This window comes from Papio anubis, chromosome 9 (genome assembly GCF_008728515.1).
Source record: "Papio anubis isolate 15944 chromosome 9, Panubis1.0, whole genome shotgun sequence".
NCBI classification, from domain to species: domain Eukaryota; kingdom Metazoa; phylum Chordata; class Mammalia; order Primates; family Cercopithecidae; genus Papio; species Papio anubis.
Window position 1 is genome coordinate 35,187,992 of NC_044984.1, and position 23,451 is coordinate 35,211,442.

A 23,451-nucleotide genomic window follows, 5' to 3' on the forward strand; every position below is an offset into this window, starting at 1 on the left:
TGAGAAATGCCCTTTTAAGTTGCTTCCATGATGAATTTGCTAAATTTGCTTTTCTTGTTTTAGGTATTACTGGAGTAGGCTCTGAGACATCTGTTGAAACAGGAATTTCCAACACAGGTAAAGTTGAAAGAAAACCATCTCTATGGATGTGCAGATGAAATGATGTTTTTTGTAGGTTGTTCTGATGAATAACACAAAATCTCTCTTCCCACTATCGCAACTCCCCAGAATTTACAATTCCAAATCATGTCTCAGAGGCCACAACTTCCGCAGAACACGTTGGCACCACTGAAGCTTCATTCACAATAGGTGAGAAGGAGCAACTCATGTCTTTCTTGTTATCACTGATTTTGACACTCACAGCGAGACTGGAGAGAGGAGGATTCTGGAGAGCAGTTTGTATTTACTTTACTAATATACTACATTTTTGGCCAACAAATTCTTTATAAGTTTAGACATTTTTCCAGAAAAGCTACTAATTACAGAGTGCAGAATCATACTTCTAATCCTGGAACGTAGGACAATTATACTGATTGTTCTGAGTAACTTCTGCTGTGAGATTACAAACATTAGAAGCTTTTAGAAGAGGAGGGGGTGATAAAACTTGCTGAGAAACACAGAGGAGCTACAAGAACCCAGGAAACACACCTGCCCTGTGTTAGTGCTTCCTTTTCACAAATGAAGAGCTAAATATTTTCACAACGTCTGGAGTTCTCAGCACACTCATGGCATTCTCAGCAACCACCCCACAGCAGGCACCACTCTTGCATCTGACAGCCAAGACACAGGGAGAACAGGGAAGCATGGGAGAAACCCACATTGTCCTCCTGACTGAGAATACTAGGAAGATTATCACAGGTTGAGAACATTGTCACTTTCGTTGCTTTGGTAATAAAATAGTTAGTAAGAAAATACACAGGGCTCATCACCAGGGAAGAGCTAGGGAAAGTGCTAGTTAGATATAAGTTAGGTTTAGATTCTTTCTAGAGGCAGGTCTGTAGGAAAGAAAGATTAATCACCATGGTGATCCCAGTCCTCTTGGTGTTTCATCTACGACTGGGGTGGCTCCTGGCACAACCCTTGCCCCTGGCAGTTCCAGGACAGGTGAGTCTGCAGGTTGGCAGGGAACTCTTCAGAGCTCCTCCCATAATTTGATGTCTTCTCTGGTGCTTGTCTTTTTAAGAGTAATATCTTATTCATTTCATAGTGATTGAATATTTTTCAAATATGTCTTTTCTGTTTTTCTGTCTCTCAGAAGTCACAACTTCCATAGGAGGAAGTACATCAACAAGAGGTGGAATAGCCACAGGTGAGCATTGCTGGGTCATTGCATTCATTTGCCAGTAATATTCAATAAAGACTGTGGTGCGAAATGAATCCATGTGACTGGATTCTCCCATATTGAGTACTGATCAAGAAATTACCGTTGTTCATTGATGAAAGATCGGAAACTCAAATTTCATTCTTATTTCCTGTGCTGTAAGCAGATTCTCTTTCCACACCCAAGGCAGTCATCAGTCATTTGATTGACAGTTACATAGGTGATCTAGAGATAGCCCCCATCTCCCTGTTTCAGAACTCTAGAAAAAAAAGAGACTCGATAAGTAAAAATGTCTTTGGTAGATATACTGTGGGAAGGATATTATATGAGAAATACACAGATGTCCTTTTAGCATTCAAAACCCAGTTTACTGACATATTGAATAAGAATATAGATTTTATCAATCTATTTGCTTGTTGCCCATTACCCATTTTCTTTTTTTTTTTTTAATTTATTTATTATTATTATACTTTAAGTTGTAGGGTACATGTGCATAATGTGCAGGTTTGTTACATATGTATACTTGTGCCATGTTGGTGTGCTGCACCCATCACCTCGTCATTTACATCAGGTATAAATCCCAATGCAATCCCTCCCCCCTCCCCCCTCCCCATGATAGGCCCCGGTGTGTGATGTTCCCCTTCCTGAGTCCAAGTGATCTCATTGTTCAGTTCCCACCTATGAGTGAGAACATGCGGTGTTTGGTTTTCTGTTCTTGCGATAGTTTGCTAAGAATGATGGTTTCCAGCTGCATCCATGTCCCTACAAAGGACACGAACTCATCCTTTTTTATGGCTGCATAGTATTCCATGGTGTATATGTGCCACATTTTCTTAATCCAGTCTGTCACTGATGGACATTTGGGTTGATTCCAAGTCTTTGCTATTGTGAATAGTGCCGCAATAAACATACGTGTGCATGTGTCTTTATAGCAGCATGATTTATAATCCTTTGGGTATATACCTAGTAATGAGATGGCTGGGTCATATGGTACATCTAGTTCTAGATCCTTGAGGAATCGCCATACTGTTTTCCATAATGGTTGAACTAGTTTACAATCCCACCAACAGTGTAAAAGTGTTCCTATTTCTCCACATCCTCTCCAGCACCTGTTGTTTCCTGACTTTTTAATGATTGCCATTCTAACTGGTGTGAGATGGTATCTCATTGTGGTTTTGATTTGCATTTCTCTGATGGCCAGTGATGATGAGCATTTTTTCATGTGTCTGTTGGCTGTATGAATGTCTTCTTTTGAGAAATGTCTGTTCATATCCTTTGCCCACTTTTTGATGGGGTTGTTTGTTTTTTTCTTGTAAATTTGTTGGAGTTCTTTGTAGGTTCTGGGTATTAGCCCTTTGTCAGATGAGTAGATTGCAAAAATTTTCTCCCGTTCTGTAGGTTGCCTGTTCACTCTGATGGTAGTTTCTTTTGCTGTGCAGAAGCTCTTTAGTTTAATGAGATCCCATTTGTCAATTTTGGCTTTTGCTGCTGTTGCTTTTGGTGTTTTAGACATGAAGTCTTTGCCCATGCCTATGTCCTGAATGGTACTACCTAGGTTTTCCTCTAGGATTTTTATGGCATTAGGTCTAACATTTAAGTCTCTAATCCATCTTGAATTAATTTTCGTATATGGAGTAAGGAAAGGATCCAGTTTCAGCTTTCTACTTATGGCTAGCCAATTTTCCCAGCACCATTTATTAAATAGGGAATCCTTTCCCCATTTCTTGTTTCTCTCAGGTTTGTCAAAGATCAGATGGCTGTAGATGTGTGGTATTATTTCTGAGGACTCTGTTCTGTTCCATTGGTCTATATCTCTGTTTTGGTACCAGTACCATGCTGTTTTGGTTACTGTAGCCTTGTAGTATAGTTTGAAGTCAGGTAGCGTGATGCCTCCAGCTTTGTTCTTTTGATACCCATTTTCTTAATACCATGGTGGCTTCTCTAGAAAGACTCTGGAACTTGGGAATGACAACACAGGATAGTCCAAAAGCATACTGGGCTGCTACACCTTGGCTGCTCAGACGACGGGCTCCTAGGGCTACATAACCCTGTATGCCTTCATACTGTAGTCTTTATTGTTGCTTTATTTTCTCTCAGAAGCCACAGGTTCCTCAAGAGGGGTCAGGACCACTGGATCAGAAGCTCCAGGAGGTAAGCTTCATCAGTCCCAGGCTTCAGAATTCTCATCCTTGCCCTGTTGTGGGGTGCTGAGGTGAACACATAAATGAGAATGAGGGCCAAGGAAAGACAATTACTTCTTAACTGGAAGCACAACATGTATTCTGATCTTCTGAGTTGTTCTGCTAAAGAATTTCAGAAACTGGTTGTATTAGTTTATTCTCACAGTGCTTTAAGGAACTACCTGAGACTGGGTAGTTTATAAAGAAAACAGGTTTAATGATGGACAGTTCTGCAGGCTGTATGGAGGCATGGCTGGGGAGGCATCAGGAAACTTACAATCATGGTGGAAGGCGAAGGGGTAGCAAGTACATCTTCACTTGGTGACAGGAGAGAGAGAGTGAAAGAGAAAGTGCTACACACTTTTAAAGAAGCAGTTCTCATGAGAACTCACTATCACAAGAACAGCAAGGGGGAAATCCAGCCTCTATGATCCAATCAGCTCCAACCAGGTTCCTTCCCCCAACACTGGGGATTATAATTCAACCTGAGATTTGAGTGGGGACTGAGAGTCAAACCTTATCACTGAGTTATCTAAGTCAGGCATTGCTCCATTTCCTGTGTGACAATTTTAGTACTCTGGACACCTGGCTGAGGCCCACTGACCTGCAGCAGCCTCCTCAGAACCCCCAATTCTTTCATTCTGCCCCTCATGATTCCAAAGTACTATCACCTGCTGACATCTATTGAACATATTTATTATACTTGTTTATTTTCTGTGTTCCCTCTCCCACAAATGGAAATCTCACAAGGCAGAGACCATTGTCTGTTCTTTTCACTGAGAAGAGAATGTCAGGTACAAAGGATTGCTTACGGCATATAAGATGAGTGACAAGTATATGCTTATTTTGAGTGTCACTCTGTTTACTTCAACAGCTACGACCACGGTTTCACCTGTTGCCAGCAGCAGTTCACAGGGTCCCAAGCCAGGTAAGATGAACTACTTAAAATCACCAGCGGGAGGTATAAATATCTCATGGAAGTATATTATTATACATCCGATTATCACAATATTGTCAATTACACAAACAAGAACATTTAGAATGTTCAAGACATTTTTCCTCCTCCAGGAACACCAGGAAACTACATCACTGAAAGTGAAGTTAGTAAAGTGAATTTAAGTATCCTTCTTTTTTAAATTGAATTTAAGCTATTACTGTTTTTGAATAAGCTGCAGGGGAAAGGATAATCCGTAGCAAATCATCTGTCAATAGTTCGGGAAAAATTATTCATTGTTAATTTCCTTCGGAAACCAGAGCTCTTAGGAAAGGTCTTCTAGTGGTTCAGGAACCCACTGATGATTCCAGTATTATTTGTCCTATTAGCTCCTTTATTTTTCTCTTTTTAGGTACTTCTGGAGAATTCTCTGGTACAATCATTTCATCTGGAGGCTTCCACACAGGTAGTTGAATGGGAGTGAGTTCCTCATCTGGAATTCATGATAACTTTGCAGAGCTACAATAAAAAACTAGCACTGTGATAATTTTCCACAGTATCTCAGATTCCCCAGACCTCTTTATTTTCTTCTTTTCTCAGAAGCCACAACTCTCACAGGAGGTAGGGGCAGTACTGGAACTGAATCCAGAGCAGGTGAGGCGGAGCAGCTCATGATTTGGGATTTACCGTGAATCATGACTCTCATAAGCATGACTTGTTTGGAAGTGGGCTTTCCTACAGAATATTTTGCATTTATTTCTGGACAATGCATCTTAGCACAAATAGTTCTGCCTTTAAATTAAATATTTTCCCAAAAATTTACCAATATCCTATTAGAAGTGAAATGTCTCTTGTAATTATTCTGAGAAATTTCTCCTGTAATGTTGTATGTAAGTATGGCCAGGATATTAGTAGGAGTAAAAAACATTTGTGATCCAGGGAAGGAGAGATAATGTAAATGAATCCTAGAAATACTTGTAAATAGAGGTTTCCATGCCCTAAAAACAATATAATTATTAGTGCTTTCTTGACATCTCAAATTGCCAGCAAACTTAATTTTTTGTGTTTCATTCCTGGCAGTAAATTGGTGAGTATGGAAAATTGTGTCTCTCCCTCTCATGGAATGTATATTGCTTCAAGCTGAAGAACTGGCCCCTCTGATTGCATTGAGAATTAAATGGTTCTGCAGGTTGACAGGGAACTCTTCAGAGCTCCTCTCATAATTAGATATCTCTTCTGGTGTTATTGTTTATGAGAGTAATTCCCTATCTGTTTCATGACCTTTGAATATTTTCCAAATATGTCTTTTCTGTTTTTCTGTCTCTCAGAGTCCACAACTTCCCTACAAGAAAGTGCAAAAACAAGAGGTGGAATAGCGACAGGTGAGCATTACTGGTTCATTGCACTCGCTTGCTAATAAGATCCAATAAAGCCTGTGGCTTGAAAAGTATCCATACTCTCATTTCTCCCATATTAACATTGTTAGGAAAGGTCCTACCATTTTTCACTGACTAAATACAGAATCTCAAATTTCATTCTTATTTCTTGTGCTTGAACAGACTCTTCTATTGCCCCCCAAGGTAATCATGCAGCCATTTGACTGACAGTTACATAGAAAATCTAGAGTTAGCGTCTATCTCCCTATTCATGAAATCTTGAGAAAAGGAAGCCTAATAAGTTAAAAAAAAAATTGGGTAAATAGACCATGGGAAGAATATTATCTGAGAAGTGTAGAGATTAGTTTTTGGCATTTAAAGGCCAGTTTATTGAAATAATGAATAAGTATACAGCCTGTGTCCATTTATTTGCTTAATACTCTTTTCTCACATCATAGTAATGAGGTAATGACCCCCCATTGCCCCATCCCTTTCTTAATAGCTACCAATGGGGCATTCTCTGGAAAGACTCTGGAACCTGGGAATGGTAACACAGGCAAGTCAAAAAGCACACAAGGAATGCTACACCGTGGCTGCACAGGTGTAACATAACCTCCTAGGGTACTAGGGTAATGTAACCCTGTATTCCCCATACTGCAGACTTCATGCTTGCTTTCTTTTCTCTCAGAGGCCACAAGTTCCACAGGAGGGGTCAGAGCCACTGGAACAGAAGCTCCAGGAGGTAAGGTTCGCCAGTCCCAAACCTCAGGGTTCTCCTCATTGCCCTGTTGTGCTGAGGTGAACACATAAATGAGAATGGGGGCTAAGGAAAGGGGGTTACTTCTTGTCTAGAAGCACAACATATATTCTGACTATCCTGAGTAGTCCTGCTAAGGAATTCCTGCCACTTGGCGATCTAAGTTAGGCATTGCTTCACGGCCTGTGTGACAGTGTTAGTTCTCTGGACACCTAGCTGAGACCCACTGACCTGCAGCAGCCTCCACAGAACCCTGATTCTCCCCACTCAGGCCATCATGATTCCACAAGGCACTATCACCTGTTGCCATCTCTCTAACATGTTTATTACACTTCTTGCATATTTTCTATTTCCTCTCTCACAGACACAAATCTCACAAGGCAGATACTTTGTCTGTTCTCTTCACTGAGAGGATGATGTCAGGCACAGAGGAAATGCTTACAAAATATGAGATGAGTGACAGGCATATTCTCATGTAGAGAGTCACTGTTTACTTCACAGTTTCACTTGGTGTCAGCAGCAGTTTATTGGGTCTGAAGGAAGTCAAGGAGGCTACTTAAAACACCATGGAAATGTAAAAATATCGACATAAGTGTATTCTTAAATACCTGATTATCACACTATCACCAGTTATACAAATAAGAACATTGGAAATATCAAAATGTTTCCTTCTTTTTCCCGCTGGAATGGCAGGGAGCCACATCACTGGAAGTGGAATCAGTAAAGTGAAATTAAGCTTCCTTCTTTTTTTTTTTTTTTTTTTTTTTTTTTTTTGCTAGGGTACAGTGGAAGGAATAGTCAGTGCGAGAACATTAAACAATAAGTTCACAAAAAATTATGGTGTTTATTTTTTCTAAAATAGAAGTTGTCAAGAAAATTTTCCAATGGTTCAAGACCACAGTGCTGATTCCAGTACTGCTTGCTCTGTTAGCTCTTTATATTCTCATTTTAGCTACCTCTGGTAAATTCTCTGGGACAACCATTTCATCTGGAGGTTCCCACACAGGTAGGTCAATGAGAAGGAAATCTTCATTTTGCGTGCATGATAACTTTGTAGAGCTGCAGTCATAAAATAGCGCCTCGATGTTTTTTACTCATATCTCAAATTCCCCAGACCTCATGATTTTCCTCTTTCTTTCCTCAGAGGCCACAACTCTCGCAGGTAGCAGGGGCAACACTGAAAGTGAATTCAGAACAGGTGAGGAAGAGCAGCCCACAATTTGGGAGTTACCATGAATCATGACTCTCATGAGGATGACTTGCTTAGAAGTAGGCTTTCCTACAGAATATGAAATATGGATTTACAGACAATGTAACCGAGGCCAAATATATTTTTTAATTTAATATTTCCCTATAAATATCCTAAAATCCTCTTTTTGAATGGGTTGACTCTTCTAGATGAGGTATAAATGGGATGTAATTGTTTTGAGAAATTTCCACATAATATAATGTATAAATATTTCCAGTGTAATAGTAGAGGTTAGAAAACAGTTTTGATTCCAGGAAGTAGAGATAACACAAATGAACTTTAAAAACATGCCTGTATAGATGTTTCCTTGCCTCCAAAGCAAGAGACATAATTATAGTATTAGGTCAATGGGGAGTAATTAGGAGTAATTAGTTCTGGTGTTTTGTAGCAGTGAGGTGCCTATGGTCAACAATATTATGGTGTACATTCAAATATCCTTGACAAGAAGGTTCTGAATGTTCTGCCCACAAAGCAATGATAAGTGAGATGATGGATAAGCTAAATATCATGACTTGATTATTACATAATATATACATATATCAAAACCTCCCATACAACCCCCAGAAATATGTATACTTATATAAAAATTAGAAAGAAAAGTAAAAATAGATTAAATTATCATGAAATGAAGAATTTATTGTCTTCTAGCTCTGGCAGTGTAATGGGTAAGTATGAGAGAAAACCACCTGTTTTGCTGTCATGGAATGTCAGGTGTAATCTCCAAATTTTGCCCCTTTGACTGCATTGGTAGTTTATTAATGAATGGGAAAACACATCAGAGTGGCAGCCAGAGAAAGTGACCTTTGACATCTTAAAGATGTAAACAGATTCCTTCTAGAGGCAGGTCTTCAGGAGACAAACAGGAGTCACTGTGGTGATGCCACTTCCCCTTGTGTTTTAGCCACCACTGGGGTAGTTCCTGCCACAACTGTTGCCCCTGGCCGTTCCAAGACAGGTAAGTCAACAGGTTGACATGGAATCTTCCACGTGCCCTCCCATAATTAGACATCTCCTTTGTATTATTTTTTGCAGGAGTAGCACCATATCTTCTCCACAATCCTTAAATATACTCCAGGTAACTCTTATCCCTTTGTCTCCCTTAGAGGCCACCACTTTCCTAGGAGTAAGTGGAACAACAAGTGTTGGAAGAGCCACGGGTGAGTGCTGCTAGACTAAGACCTGTAATTCCTAATGACACCTTCAATAGTCTTCTGAAAATATCTGCATGATTTGTATATGCTATATTGAGAAAATTCATAAAAAAGACTAGACAGTCTCCTTATTTCCTGAGCTTACAAAGTCCCTCACTAAACCATCATGATGTCAAACCAATGACAGATAAATAAGTAATATGGGGAGAAAATTCTTATCTTTCCCCCAAAGAGAAGGACATGATAGTTGATAACTGTCTCAGTAAAATTTCTGTGGAAAGAAATGTTGCGTGGGACAAATATGAATTTCTTCTAGCACTGTGAGTTCAGAGTAATAGTTTGCTTCTAAGTGGGGATTTGAGATTCCTATAGAAACCAAGTGGAAATAGAGTTCAGCTAGTGACACCATCTCTTTCTCGTTGTAGGTATTACTGTTGTAGTCTCTGGAAAAACACTGAAACCTGGAAGTTACAAGACAGGCAAGTCTGAAAATACATGCAAAACCTGGACATGGGCACCTTTGTTGACATACTCTGCCCACAGCACCATGTGTACTCTCTCAAAAACTAGTCTTCACTCCTTCCTTTCTTTTCTCTCTCTCTCAGGGGCCACAACTTCCATGGTAGGGGGTGACACCAGCCAAGCAGAACGTCCAGGAGGTGAGTTTTTTACTCTGAGGCCTTGGTGCTTTTATCAAATCCCTGTTCTCTGCAGTGAAGACATTGATGTGAAAGTGGGCTGAGGAAAGGGGCCCACATTTCCTCTGGGAACACAGCATGCCAGAGTCACAAAGCTGGTTGTGCCTAGGAATTCCCTGCACTCATCTGGCTTATCCCTCTGGATTTCTAGCAGCCCAGGCTTGCAAAGCTAGTTATTATGTAGCAGGGATAAGGCAAGCTGCTGGATAGCCCCCACCAATCAGGGCATACAATTTGCCTTTTATACAATTTGCCTTTTCCCCAAAGTGTTTACTAACATCTTTCACACTGACTTATTTATTATATTTCTTGTTCATTACTGGCCTCCAGCTGCTAGAATGTAAGGTGCATTAGGAGAAAGATCTTTGAACATTTTGCTGACTGATACATCCCAAGGTCCTAAACAATATTGCACAGAAGAGATGCTTAATACATATTAGTGGAATGATGAAATAAATTATTTTGAAGTAGTTCATTCTATTTAATCGGTACAACTATAGTTTCACCAGAAGTCAGAATTCCAAGCCAGGTAGAATAGATTGAATAAAGTCATCACATGGCAATATTAGAGTTAGAGAGTTCTTTTTTAAACATGTGAATATCAAAATACCTCAAGTAATTGATGAGAAATATTTATAAAGATAGAAGGTAGTCTGCTTTTTTCTTCTTAACACATCATTGTCACATCAGGGAGCCCAGCTTCTGGAAGTTCAACAGGTGAGGGGGAGATAAAGTCTCCTTTCACATTCTCTGGGATCTATGGAAAGGGAATCCCAGAAGCAACAATGTTCAGTTGAGGGGCAAAGAAATAAAGGGGTAGTCATTCACGGTTCATTTCCTTCCAAAACACATGTTCTTAGGAAAGGCCTCTAGTGGTTCAGGATCATATAACTTCTTTTACTATTCTTTGCTCTATTAGCACCTTTACTCTTCTCATTTTAGATACTTCTGGTGAATTCCCAGGAACAACCATTACATCTGGAGATTCCCACACAGGTAGTTCAACAAGAAGGAAATCCTCATGTTGAATGTATGATAACTTTTTAGAGCTGCAATCATAAAATAACTTTTTCCTTGTATCTTCAGTTCCTTACACTTCTTGATTCTCTTTTTCCCGCAGAGACCACAGCTGTGACAGGAAGCAGGGGCAGTATTGGAACTGAATCCATAGCAGGTGAGGAGCAGGCCATGATTTGGGAGTTATTTGAATTACGACTTTTATTATTATGACTTGTTTAGAAGTGAACTTTCCTGCAGAACATTGTGCATTTTTTTTTTTTAGGGAAAATGAATCTAAGCCTGAAGAACTTTTTTTTACATTTAATGTTTTTTTTTTTTTTTTTTTTTTTTTTTAAATACACACAAACTACCAATAGTGTCTTTTGAATGTGATGCCTCTTGAATTTGTTTTGAGAAATTTCTCCTATAAGGTTATAAACACTTCCAGGGTTTTAGTATGAGCTTAAAACAGTTTTGTTCTTGGGAAGTAGAGACAAGGTAAACGAACCTTGAAATCATGCCTGGTAAAGGTTTCTATGACCCAAAGCAATACAAATAATAATTATTTTATGAATGTCTAAAATTCTCATTAAGCTTAATTTTTTTAAAGTAAAGCCAATGAATATGGGAGGAAACCACCTGTCTTCCTCTCATGGAATTCCAAGACTATTGCCACATGTTGAGAAATTGATCACTCTTACTAGTTTGATAATACATTTGTTAATGAGAAAATACATCTGGCCTATCATCAGGGAAGAACCAGAAAAAGAGTTTTTTGGATATAATGATGATATGCTTAGATTCTTTCACCATAATGACCACGGTCCTCTTGATGTTTCATCCACCACTGGGATAACTTCTGGCACAATTCTTGCCCCTGGCAGTTCCAATACAAGTGAATCTACAGGTTGTCAGGAAACTCTTCAAGGATCTTTACAGAGTTAGATGCCTCATTTGGTGCAATTCTATCCATGAATAATATATCTGTTTCATGGCCTTTCAATATTTTCCAAATATGTCCTCTCTGTTTTTCTCTCTCTCAGAGACCACAACATACATTAGAGGAAGTGGGACCACAAGAAGTGGATTAGCCACAGGTGAGCATTGCATTCACCTGCCATTAATACCCCCAAAGGATTACAGACTGAAATGTATCCATGCTAATCATTTCTCCAATACTGAGGATTATTAAAGATAATCTTACCATTATTCATTGACTGAGGTTTCAGATTCTCAGATTTTGTTCTTATTTCCTCTGCTTTGAACAGCTTTGAACAGAAGCTGTGAGATAGAGTTAGCTTCTACCTCTCTAGTCCTGAACTCTAGAAGAAAGAAAGCCCAATAAGTAAAAAATTACTTGGTAAATATTTTGTCACATGTATATTTTATGAAGAATATGCAGATTACTATTAGACATAAAAAGCCCAGTTTATACCCGGGCATGGTGACTCATGCCTGTAATCCCAGAACTTTGAGAGACCGAGGCGGGAGGATCACTTAAGCCAAGGAGATTGAGACCAGCCTGGGTGATATGGTGAAACCCTCTCTCTACAAATAATAATCATCATCATAATAATAATAATACAAAAATTAGCTGGGCATGGTGGCATGTGCTTGTAGTCCCAGCTACTCGGGAGGCTAAGGCTGGAGGATGGCTTGAGCCCAGGAGGTGGAGGTTGCAGTGAGCTGAGATTGTGCCATTATGCTCTAGTCTAGGTAAGAGTGAGACTCTGTCTCAAAAAAAAAAAAAAAAAAATCCCAGTTTACTGAAATAATAAATAAGTATGCAAACTGTGTCTCTCTATTTGCTGATACTATCTGCTCACTTCATGGTAATGAGGTACTGACCTGTGACTACTCTTCTGTTTCTTAGTAGCTACCACTGGGGCATTCTCTGGAAAGACTCCGGAACCTGGGAACGACAACACAGGCAAGTCCACAAGCAGACAGGGAATGCTACACCATGCCTGCTCGGATGACAGGCTCCTAGGGTTACATAACTCTGTACTCCCCATACTGCAGACTTCATTCTTGCTTTCTTTTTTCTCAGAGGCCACAAGTTCCACAGGAGGGGTCAGGGCCACCGGATCAGAAGCTCCAGGAGGTAAGCTTCGTCAGTCCCAGATCTCAGGGTTCTCCTCATTTCCCTGTTGTGCTAAGGTGAACACATGAATGAGAATGGGGGCCAAGGAAAGGGGGTTACTTCTTGCCTGGAAGCACAACATGTATTCTGACCATCCTGAGTAGTCCTGCTAAAGAATTTGATTCACTGGCTTATGTATGTCAGGCATTGCTCCATGACCTGTGTGACAGTGTTAGTTCTCTGGACACCTGGCTGAGGCCCACTGACCTGCAGCAGTCCTCTTGGAACCCTGATTGTCCCCGCTCTGCTCATCATGATTCCACAAAGCACTATCACCTGCTGCCATCTCTCAAACATATTTGTTATACTTCTTGTTTATTTCCTGTGTTCCCTCTTCCACAAATGTAAAGCACATGAGGCAGAGACTTTCCTCTTCTCACTGTCAGACACAGTGAAGATTCTTCTAGAATATGGGGTGAGTGACAGGCATATTCTTATGTAGAATGTCACTCTGGTTACTTCAACTGGTACCAACACAGTTGCCCTTGGTGTCAGCAGCAGCTCACAGGATTGCATGCCAGTTGGCATAGGCTACATAAAGACACTAAAGGAAGCTATAAACATCTATGTGTTTATTCTTAAAAACATGATAATCACAGGATTACCTGTTCCATAAAGGAAAACACTTAGAATGTTCAAGACTTTTTCTTGCTCCTAGATCACCAGAGAGCCAAGTCACTGGACATGAAATCTGTAAAGTGCAATTAAACTTTCTTCTTTCTAAATAGGCTGTGATGGAAGAAGTAGTCAGTAGCAAAACAATAGTCAATGCATTGGAGGGAAAACCATCATGGTTCATTTCCCTCTGAAACAGAGAATCTGAGGAAAGGTCTTCCAGTGGATCAAGACAGCATTGCTGTTTCCAGTGTTGTTTGTCCTATTAGCTCCTTTACCTTCTCATTTTAGGTACCTCTGGTGAATTCCCAGGGACAACATTTACATCTGGAGGTTCCCACACAGGTAGTTGAATGGGAAGGAAATCTGCATCTTGAATGCATGATGACTTTGTAGAGCTGCAGTTGTGAAAGAGTGACTCAATGCTTTTTACCAGTATCTCCCAGACCCCTTGATCCTATTCTTTCTTTTCTCAGAGGCCACAACTTTCACAGGAGGCAGGGGCAGTACAGAACTGAATCCAGAGCAGATGAGGATGAGCAGCCCATAATTCGCATGTTACTATGAATCTTGACTCATTAGGATGACTTGTTTGGGAGTGACTTTTCTGCAGAATATTATGCATTTATTTAGGGATAATGAATCTTAGGCCCAGTAGAACTTCCTTTAGATTTTATAGTTTCTAAAACTTTGCCAATAGCCTCTTTTATACTGGGGTATCTATTGCATTTGTTCTGAGAACTTCCTCCTGTGAGGTTACATAGAAACGTTGCCAGGGTATTACTAGGAACTATGAACAGTTTTGTTGTAGGGAAGAAGAGAAAATTTAAGTGAACCTTAGAAACGTTCCTAAAGAGTGGTTTGATGACTTAGAAGCAAGAGAAATGTTTAGTATATTCCTGATGTGTAAGAGTCCCAGGAAAATTGTTTTTGTCTTCCATATTCTGGGAAGTAAAATGGTAAACATGGGGACCACCACCTGTCTCCTGATGGAAGACCAGAAATATTGCCTTAGGTTGAGGAACTCGACCTTCTGATTGTTTTGCTAGTAAAATGGATAACGATAATTATACAGGGTACCACCTCAGGAAGAATTGGTGAAAGTACCATTTATAAATAATTCAGATAGGCCTAGATAGTTTTTAGAGGCAGGCCTACAGGAAAGGGAAATGTTGATCATCATGGTGATCACACTCTTCCTTGTGTTTCAGCCACCACCAGGGCAGCTCCTGGCACAACTCTTACCCCTGGCAGTTCCAACACGGGTGAGTCTGCAGGTTGCCAGGGAACCTTCAGAGCTCCTCCCATATTTCAATGTTCGATGTCTCCTCTGCTGCTGTTCTTTCAAGAAGTTGCATCATATTCTTTTCATGGTCCTTGAATATTTCCTAATATGACTTCCCTGTTTTTCTGTCTCTCAGGGGCCACAGCTTCCCTAGGTGGAAGTGCAACGACAAGAGGTAGAATAACCACCGGTGAGCATTACTGAGTCATTGGACTCACTCTTTAAAAATATCCATTAAAGGTTATTGCTTGAAATGTATGCATGCTACCCATTTCTGCAACACTGAGCATCGTTAGGTAAAATCTTACCTTCATTCATCAATTATGTCAGGTTGGTGCAAAAGTAATTGTGGTTTTGCTATTGAAAATCATAACAAATTGGAAACTCAAAAATAGCAAATCAGTGATGGCAAATCAGAAACTCAAAATTTAATTTCTTTCTATACTTTAAGCAGACATTTCCTCTAGTCCCCAAGGTAATCATGCAGCCATTGGACAGTTATATAGAGAATCTAGAGTGATAGCTGCTAGGACCCTGTTCCTGAACCCTAGAGAAATGGAGATCCAATAAGTAAAAATTCCTTTGGTACTATACCGTGGGAAGGATGTTATATGAGGAGTCTATGGATGACCTTTTGGGATTTAAAGCCCGGTTTCCTGAAATACTGAATAAGCATACAGACTTAGCCATTTATGAGGTTGTTATTCTCTGCCCACTTGATGATGACAAGGTACTGACCCACGACTACCCATCTCTTTCTTAATAGCTACCACTGGGGCATTCTCTGGAAAGACTCTGGAGCCTGGGAACGACAGCACAGGCAAGTCAAAAAGCATACAGGGAACGCTACACCATGGCTGCTTGGGTGACAGGCCTCTAGGGTAACATAACCCTGCACTCCCCATACTGCAGACTTCATTCTTTCTTTTCTCTCAGAGGCCACAAGTTCCACAGGAGAGGTCAGGACCACCAGGTCAGAAGCTCCAGGAGGTATGTTTCGCCATTCCCAGGCTTTGATATTCTTCTCACTGCCCTGTTGTGCTGAGGTGAACACATAAATGAGAATGGCGGCCAAGGAAAAGCAGTTACTTCTTGTCTGGAAGCACAACAACTGACCATCCTGAGTAGTTCTGTTAAGGAGTTTCAGAAACTGGACCATCTGAGTCAGGCATTGTCACATGGCCTGTGTGACAGTGTTAGTTCTCTGGACACCTGTCTGAGGCCCACTGACCTGCAGCAGCCTTCCTGGAACACGGATTCTATCTGCTCTGCTCATCATGATTCTGCAAAGTACAATCACCTGCTACTATCTTACTAACATGTTTTTTACACTCCTTGTTTATTTCATCTGTTCCCTCTCCCACAAATGTAAATCACATGAGGCAGAGACCTTTGTCTCTTCTTCTCGTTGAAAGAAGACTGTCAGGCATAGTGGAAATGGTTCCAGAATATGAGAGGACTGACAGGCATATTCTTATGTAGAAAGTCACTCTGTTTACTTCAATGGCTACCACCCTCATTTCCCTTCGTGTGAGCAGCAGTTCACAGGATCCCATGCCAGTTGGCACAGGCTACAGAAAAACACTAAAGGAGTCTATAAACATATCCTATGTGTTTATTCTTAAAAACATGATAATTACAATATTACCTTTTCCACAACGGAGAACACTTAGAATGTTCAACACTTTTTCTTGCTCCTGGATCACTGGAGAGCCAAGTCACTGTACACGAAATCTGTAAAGTCAGATTAAACTTCCCTCTTTTTAAATAGCCTGTGATGGAAAAAAAAGCCAGTAGCAAAACAATAGTGTATACATTGCAGGGAAAATCATTCACGATTCATTTTCTTCAGAAACAGAGATTCTGAGGAAAGGTCTTCTAGTGGATCAAGGCAGCATTACCGTTTCCAGTGTTGTTTGTCCTATTAGCTGCTTTACCTTCTCATTGTAGGTACTTCTGGTGAATTCCCTGGGACAACAATTACATCTGGAGGTTCCCACACAGGTAGTTGAATGGGAAGGAAATCTTCATCTTGAATGCATGATGACGTTGTAGAGCTGCAAGCACAAAATAGCAACTTGATGCTTTTTGCCAGTGTCTCCCAGACCTCTTGATTTTATTCTTTCTTTTCTCAGAGACCACAACTTTCACAAGAGGCAGGGGCAGTACAGAAACTGACTCCAGAGCAGGTGAGGACGAGCAGCCCATAATTCGCATGTCACTGTGAATCTTGACTCTCATTAGGATGACTTGTTTGGGAGTGGACTTTTCTGCAGGATATTATGCATTTATTTAGGGATAATGAATCTTAGGCCTGGTAGAACTCTCTTATATTTTATATTTTCTAAAACTTTACCAATAGCCTCTTTTATAGTGGGATTTCTATTGAATTGGTTCTGAGAAGTTTCTCCTGTGAGGTTTCATAGAAACGTTGCCAGGGCGTTACTGGGAACTATGAACAGTTTTGATCTAGGGAAGAAGAAAAAACTTAAATGAACCTTAGAAACATTCCTAAAGAGTGTTTTTCGTGCCTCAGAAACAACAGAAATGTTTAGTATGTTCTTGACACATTACAGTCCCAGGGAAATTATTTTGGTCTTCCATATTCTGGGCATAAAATAGTAAATAATGGGGACACTACCTGTGTCCTGATAAAGACCAGACACATGGTCTCAAGCTGAAGATTTGGACCTCTTGATTGTTTTGCTAGTAAAATGTGTAATGAGAAGTATATAAGGTACCACATCAGGAAGAATCAGTGAAAGTACCATTTATAAATAATTTGGGTAGGTCTCGATAGTTTTTAGAGGCAGGCCTACAGGAAAGGGAAATGTTGATCATCATGGTGATCACACTCTTCCTTGTGTTTCAGCCACCACCAGGGCAGCTCCTGGCACAACTCTTGCCCCTGGCAGTTCCAACACGGGTGAGTCTGCAGGTTGCCAGGGAACCTTCAGAGCTCCTCCCATATTTCGATGTTCGATGTCTCCTCTGCTGCTGTTCTTTCAAGAAGTTGCATCATGTTCTTTTCATGGTCCTTGAATATTTCCTAATATGACTTCCCTGTTTTTCTGTCTCTCAGGGGCCACAGCTTCCCTAGGTGGAAGTGCAACGACAAGAGGTAGAATAACCACCGGTGAGCATTGCTGGGTCGTTGCACTCACTTTTAAAAAATATCCATTAAAGGTTATTGCTTGAAATATATGCATGTCACATATTTTTCCACACGGAACATTGTTAGGTAAAATCTTACCTTAATTTATTAAGTATATCAGGTTGGTGCAAAAGTAACTGCAGGTTCGCTATTGAAATTAATAGCAAATCAGACACTCAAAAATAGCAATTCAGTGATAGCAAATCACAAACTCAAAATTTAATTTATTTATACACTTTAAGCAGACCGTCCCGCTCATTCCCAAGGTAATCATGCAGCCATTGGACAGTTATATAGAGAATCTAGAGTGATAGCTGCTAGGAGCCTCTTCCTGAAATCTAGATAAATGGAGACCCAATAAGATAAATTCCTTTGGTACTATACCGTGGGAAGGATATTATATGAGGAGTCTATGGATGACCTTTTGGGATTTAAAGCCCAGTTTCCTGAAATATTGAATAAGCATACAGATTTAGCCATTTGTGAGGTTGTTATTCTCTGCCCACTTGATGATGACAAGGTACTGACCCACGACTACCCATCTCTTTCTTAATAGCTACCACTGGGGCATTCTCTGGAAAGACTCTGGAGCCTGGGAATGACAACACAGGCAAGTTCAAAGCCACACAGGGAATGCTACACCATGGCTGCTTGGGTGACAGGCTCCTAGGGTTACATAACCCTGCACTCCCCATACTGCAGACTTCATTCTTGCTTTCTTTTCTCTCAGAGGCCACAAGTTCCACGGGAGTGGTCAGGGCCCCTGGGTCAGAAGCTCCAGGAGGTAAGCTTCATCATTTTCAGACTTTGGGGTTCTTCTCACTGCCCTGTTGTGCTGAGGTGAACACATAAATGAGAATGGCGGCCAAGGAAAGGCGGTTACTTCTTGTCTGAAAGCACAATATGTATTCTGACCATCCTGAGTAGTTCTGTTAAGGAGTTTCAGAAACTGGGCCATCTAAGTCAGGCATTGTCCCATGGCCTGTGTGACAGTGTTAGTTCTCTGGACACCTGTCTGAGGCCCACTGACCTGCAGCAGCCTTCCTGGAATACTGATTCTCCCCGCTCTGCTCATCATGATTCCGCAAAGTACTATAACCTCATGCCATCACTCAAACATATTTACTATACTTCTTGTTAATTTTCTGTTTTCCGTAAATCAAATGTAAATCACATGAGGCAGAGACCTTTCTTCTCACTGACAGGACTATCAGGCACAGTAGAAATGCATCTAGAATATAAGAGAAGTGACAGGCATATTCTTTTTTTTATTTTTTCTTTTTTTTTTAATTACACTTTAAGTTCTAGGGTACATATGCACAACGTGCAGGTTTGTTACATATGTATACATGTGCCATGTTGGTGTGCTGCACCCATTCACTCGTCATTTACATTAGGTATATCTCCTAATGCTATCCCTCCCCCCAGCCCTTGCAATAGGACCTGGTGTGTGATGATCCCCTTCCTGTGTCCAAGTGATCTCATTGTTCAATTCCCACCTAGGAGTGAGAACATGCAGTATTTGGTTTTTGGTTCTTGCGATAGTCTACTGAGAATGATGGTTTCCAGCTGCATCCATGTCCCTACAAAGGACACGAACTCATCCTTTTTTATGGCTGCATAGTATTCCATGGTGTATATGTGCCACATTTTCTTAATCCAGTCGTGATAGGCATATTCTTATGTAGAATGTCAGTCTGTTCACTTCAGTAGCTACCACCACAGTTTCCCTTCCTGTCAGCAGCAGTTCACAGGATCCCATGCCAGTTGGCATAGGCTACAGAAAAACAGTAAAGGAAGCTATAAATGTCTCCTATGTGTTTATTCTTAAAAACATGGTAATCACAGGATTACCTGTTCCACAAAGGAGAACACTTAGAATATTCAAGAGTTTCTCTTGCTCCTGGAACACCAGGGAGCCAAGTCACTGGACATGAAATCTGTAAAGTGAGTTTAAACTTCCTTCTTTTTGAATAGGCTGTGATGGAAGAAATAGTACCAAAAAAACAAAACAAAACAAAAGAAAACAAAAAAACAAAACAAAACAAAAAAACAAAACAAAACAAAAAAACAGTAGTGCATACATTGCAGGGAAACCTATTCATGGTTCATTTCCTTCAGAAACAGAGATTCTGAGGAAAGGTTTTCCAGTGGATCAAGGCAGCATTGCTGTTTCCAGTGTTGTTTGTCCTATTAGCTCCTTTACCTTCTCATTTTAGGTACCTCTGGTGAATTCCCTGGGACAACAATTACATCTGGAGGTTCCCACACAGGTAGTTGAATGGGAAGGAAATCCTCATCTTGAAAGCATCTTGACTTTGAGGAGCTGCAATCACAAAATAGCAACTCATGCTTTTTACCAGTGTCTCCCAGACCTCTTGATCCTATTCTTCCTTTTCTCAGAGGTCACAACTTTCACAGGAGGCAGGGGCAGTACAGGAACTGAATCCAGAGCAGGGGAGGAAGAGCAGCCCATAATTCACATATTACCAGGAATCTTGACTCTCATTAGAATGTCTTGTTTGGGTGTGGACTTTTCTGCAGAATATTATGCATTTATTTAAGTATAATGGATCTTAGGTCCCACAGAATTTTCTTTAGATTTTACTGTTTATAAAACTTTACCAATAGCCTCTTTTAAAGTGAGATTTCTGTTGCATTTGTTCTGAGATGTTTCTCCTGTGAGGATACTTGGAAATGTTGCAAGGGTATTACTAGGAACTATAAACAGTTTTTATCTAGGGCAGAAGAATTAACTGAAATGAGCCTTAGAAACATACCGAAATAGTGGTTTTCAAACCTCAGAAGCAACAGAAATGTAAAATATATTCTTGATGCGTAAGAGTCCCAGGAAAATTGTTTTTGTCTTCCACCTTCTGGGGAGTAAAGTGGTAAACATGGGCACCACCACCTGTCTCCTGATGGAAGACCAGAAATATTGCCTTAGGTTGAGGAACCGGACCTTCTGATTGTTTTGCTAGTAAAATGGATATGGAGAAAATATACAGGACATGACATCAGGGAGGATCATGGAAAGCACCATTTATAAATAATTAAGGTAGATCTGGGTAGTTTTAGACGCAGGCCTACAGGAAAGGGAAAAGTTGATCACCATGGTGATCCCACTTTTCCTTGTTTCAGCCACCGCTAGGGCAGCTCCTGGCACAACTCTTGCCCCTGGCAGTTCCAACACGGGTGAGTCTGCAGGTTGCCAGGGAACCTTCTGAGCTCTGCCTGTATTTCGATGTTCGATGTCTCCTCTGGAGCTGTTCTTTCAAGAAGTTGTATCATGTTCATTTCGCTTTTATTGAATATTTCTTAATATGCCTTTCCATTTTTCTGTCTCTCAGGGGCCACAGCTTCTCTAGGTGGAAGTACAAAAACAAGAGGTAGAATAACCACCGGTGAGCATTGCTGGGTCATTGGACTCACTTTTTAATAATATCCATTAAAGATTATTGCTTGAAATGTATGCATGCTACCCATTTCTGCAACATTGAGCATTGTTAGGTAAAATCTTACCTTCATTCATTAATTATATTAGGTTGTTGCAAAAGTAACTGTGGTTTTGCTATTGAAAGTAAGAGCAAATCAGGAACTCAAAATTAGCAAATCAGTAATAGCAAATCAGAAACTCAAAATTTAATTTCTTTCTATACTTTAAGCGACCCTCCCACTAGTTCCCAAGATAATCATGCAGCCATTTGATAGTTATATAAAGAATCTAGGGTGGTAGCTGCTAGGACCCTGTTCCTGAAACCTGGAGAAATGGAGACTCAATAAGTAAAAGTTCCTTTGGTACTATACCATGGGAAGGATATTAAATGAGGAGTCTATGGATGACCTTTTGGGATTTAAAGCCCAGTTTCCTGAAATATTGAATAAGCATACAGATTTATCCACTTTGAGGTTGTTATTCTTTGCCCACTTGATGATGACAATGTACTGATCCATGACTACCCATCTCTTTCTTAATAGCTACCACTGGGGCATTCTCTGGAAAGACTCTGGAGCCTGGGAACGACAGCACAGGCAAGTCCACAAGCACACAGGGAATGCTACACCATGGCTGCTCAGGTGACAGGCTTGTAGGGTTACATAACGCTGTACTTCCCATACTGTAGATGTCATCCTTGCTTTCTTTTCTCTCAGAGGCCACAAGTTCCACCAGAGGGGTCAGGACCACCAGATCAGAAGCTCCAGGAAGTAAGCTTCATCAGTCCCAGCCTTCAGAGTTCTCATCATTGCCGTTTTGTGCTCAGGATAACACATAAATGAGAAACGGGGCCAAGGAAGGGGCTTAATTCTTGTCTGGAAGGTCAACATGTATTCTGGCCAACCTGAGTAGTTCTGCTAAGGAGTTTCAGACACTGGGTTATCTAAGTCAGGCATTATCCCATGGCCTGTGTGACAGTGTTAGTTCTCTGAACACCTGTCTGAGGCCCACTGACCTGCAGCAGCCTCCCCAGAACCCTGATTCTCCCTGCTCTGCTCATCACCACTCTGCATAGCACTATCACCTGCTGCCATCTCTCGAACATATTTATTACACTTCTTGTTTATTTCATGTTTTCCCTCTCCCATAAACGTAAATCACATGAGGCAGAGACCTTTGTCTATTCTTTTCTCTGAGAAGAGGATGTCAGGCACAGAGGAAATGCTTCCATAATGTGAGATTGGTGACTGGTATATTCTTATGCAGAGTGTCACTATGTTAATTTAGCAGCTACCACCACAGTTTCATTTGGTGTCAGCAGCAGTTCACAGGGTCCAAAGCAAGGTAGGATGAACTACTTAAAATCAGCAGGGGAAGGTATAAATATCTCATAGTAGGGCATTGCTCAGCATCTGATAAGCACAATATCGCCAGTTACCGATATGAGAACATTTAGAATGTTCAAGTCTTTTTCTCTTTCCTGGGAGCACAAGGAAAGCACAATATTTGAAGTAAAATCAAGAAAGTGAAGTTAAGCTTCCTTTTTCAGTAGAGTACAGGGGAAGGGATAGTCAGTATAAAAACGTTAGTAAGTTGGCAAAAAAATTATTCGGGGTTCATATTTTCTGAAACAAGTTTTCAAGAAAGGTCTTTCAGTGTTTCAGGACCACATTGCTGATTCCAGTACTGCTTGCTCTATTAGCTCCTTTACTTTCTCATTTTAGGGACTTCTGGTAAATTCTCTGGAACAACCATTTCATCAGGAGGTTCCAACACAGGTAGTTCAATAAGAAAGACATCATCATCTTGCATGGGTGATAACTTTGTAGAAATTCAGTAATAAAATAGCAACTCAGTACTCCTTACCAGCATCTCAAATTTCCTAGACCTCTTGATTCTTCTCTTTCTTTCCTCAGAGGCCACAACTCTCACAGGAGACAGGAGCAGTACCAGAAGTGAATCCAAAACAGGTGAGGATGGCAGTGCAAGATTTGGGAGTTACCAAGAATCATGATTTTCAGGATGACTTGTTTGGAAGTAGGCTTTCCTACAGAATATGAAGTAATTTATTTAGGGGCAATCTGTCTAAGGACAAATATATTTTTTAATATAATATTTTCCTTACCCTTTTAATATACACTTTTCAAATGGGT

At 40.5% G+C, this 23,451-nt stretch overlaps 1 protein-coding gene across 1 annotated transcript in view; it reads left to right on the forward strand.

The window, feature by feature from the left end:
- The window catches only part of MUC19 (mucin 19, oligomeric), a gene marked incomplete at its 5' end in the record, with an annotated part of 176,875 nt that overhangs the window by 93,202 nt on the left and 60,222 nt on the right, over positions 1–23,451 (forward strand). The window contains 38 exon segments of the mRNA XM_031650173.1: positions 64–117; positions 1,051–1,104; positions 1,256–1,309; positions 3,419–3,472; positions 4,376–4,429; positions 4,848–4,901; positions 5,036–5,089; positions 5,764–5,817; positions 6,500–6,553; positions 7,521–7,574; positions 7,713–7,766; positions 8,719–8,772; positions 8,921–8,974; positions 9,394–9,447; positions 9,574–9,627; positions 10,609–10,662; positions 10,787–10,840; positions 11,709–11,762; positions 12,539–12,595; positions 12,716–12,769; positions 13,715–13,768; positions 13,900–13,962; positions 14,635–14,688; positions 14,845–14,898; positions 15,475–15,528; positions 15,645–15,698; positions 16,659–16,712; positions 16,844–16,897; positions 17,581–17,634; positions 17,791–17,844; positions 18,419–18,472; positions 18,593–18,646; positions 20,082–20,135; positions 21,004–21,057; positions 21,213–21,266; positions 21,841–21,894; positions 22,015–22,068; positions 23,215–23,268. Of these exon segments, the coding sequence (XP_031506033.1) occupies positions 64–117; positions 1,051–1,104; positions 1,256–1,309; positions 3,419–3,472; positions 4,376–4,429; positions 4,848–4,901; positions 5,036–5,089; positions 5,764–5,817; positions 6,500–6,553; positions 7,521–7,574; positions 7,713–7,766; positions 8,719–8,772; positions 8,921–8,974; positions 9,394–9,447; positions 9,574–9,627; positions 10,609–10,662; positions 10,787–10,840; positions 11,709–11,762; positions 12,539–12,595; positions 12,716–12,769; positions 13,715–13,768; positions 13,900–13,962; positions 14,635–14,688; positions 14,845–14,898; positions 15,475–15,528; positions 15,645–15,698; positions 16,659–16,712; positions 16,844–16,897; positions 17,581–17,634; positions 17,791–17,844; positions 18,419–18,472; positions 18,593–18,646; positions 20,082–20,135; positions 21,004–21,057; positions 21,213–21,266; positions 21,841–21,894; positions 22,015–22,068; positions 23,215–23,268 (2,064 nt within the window).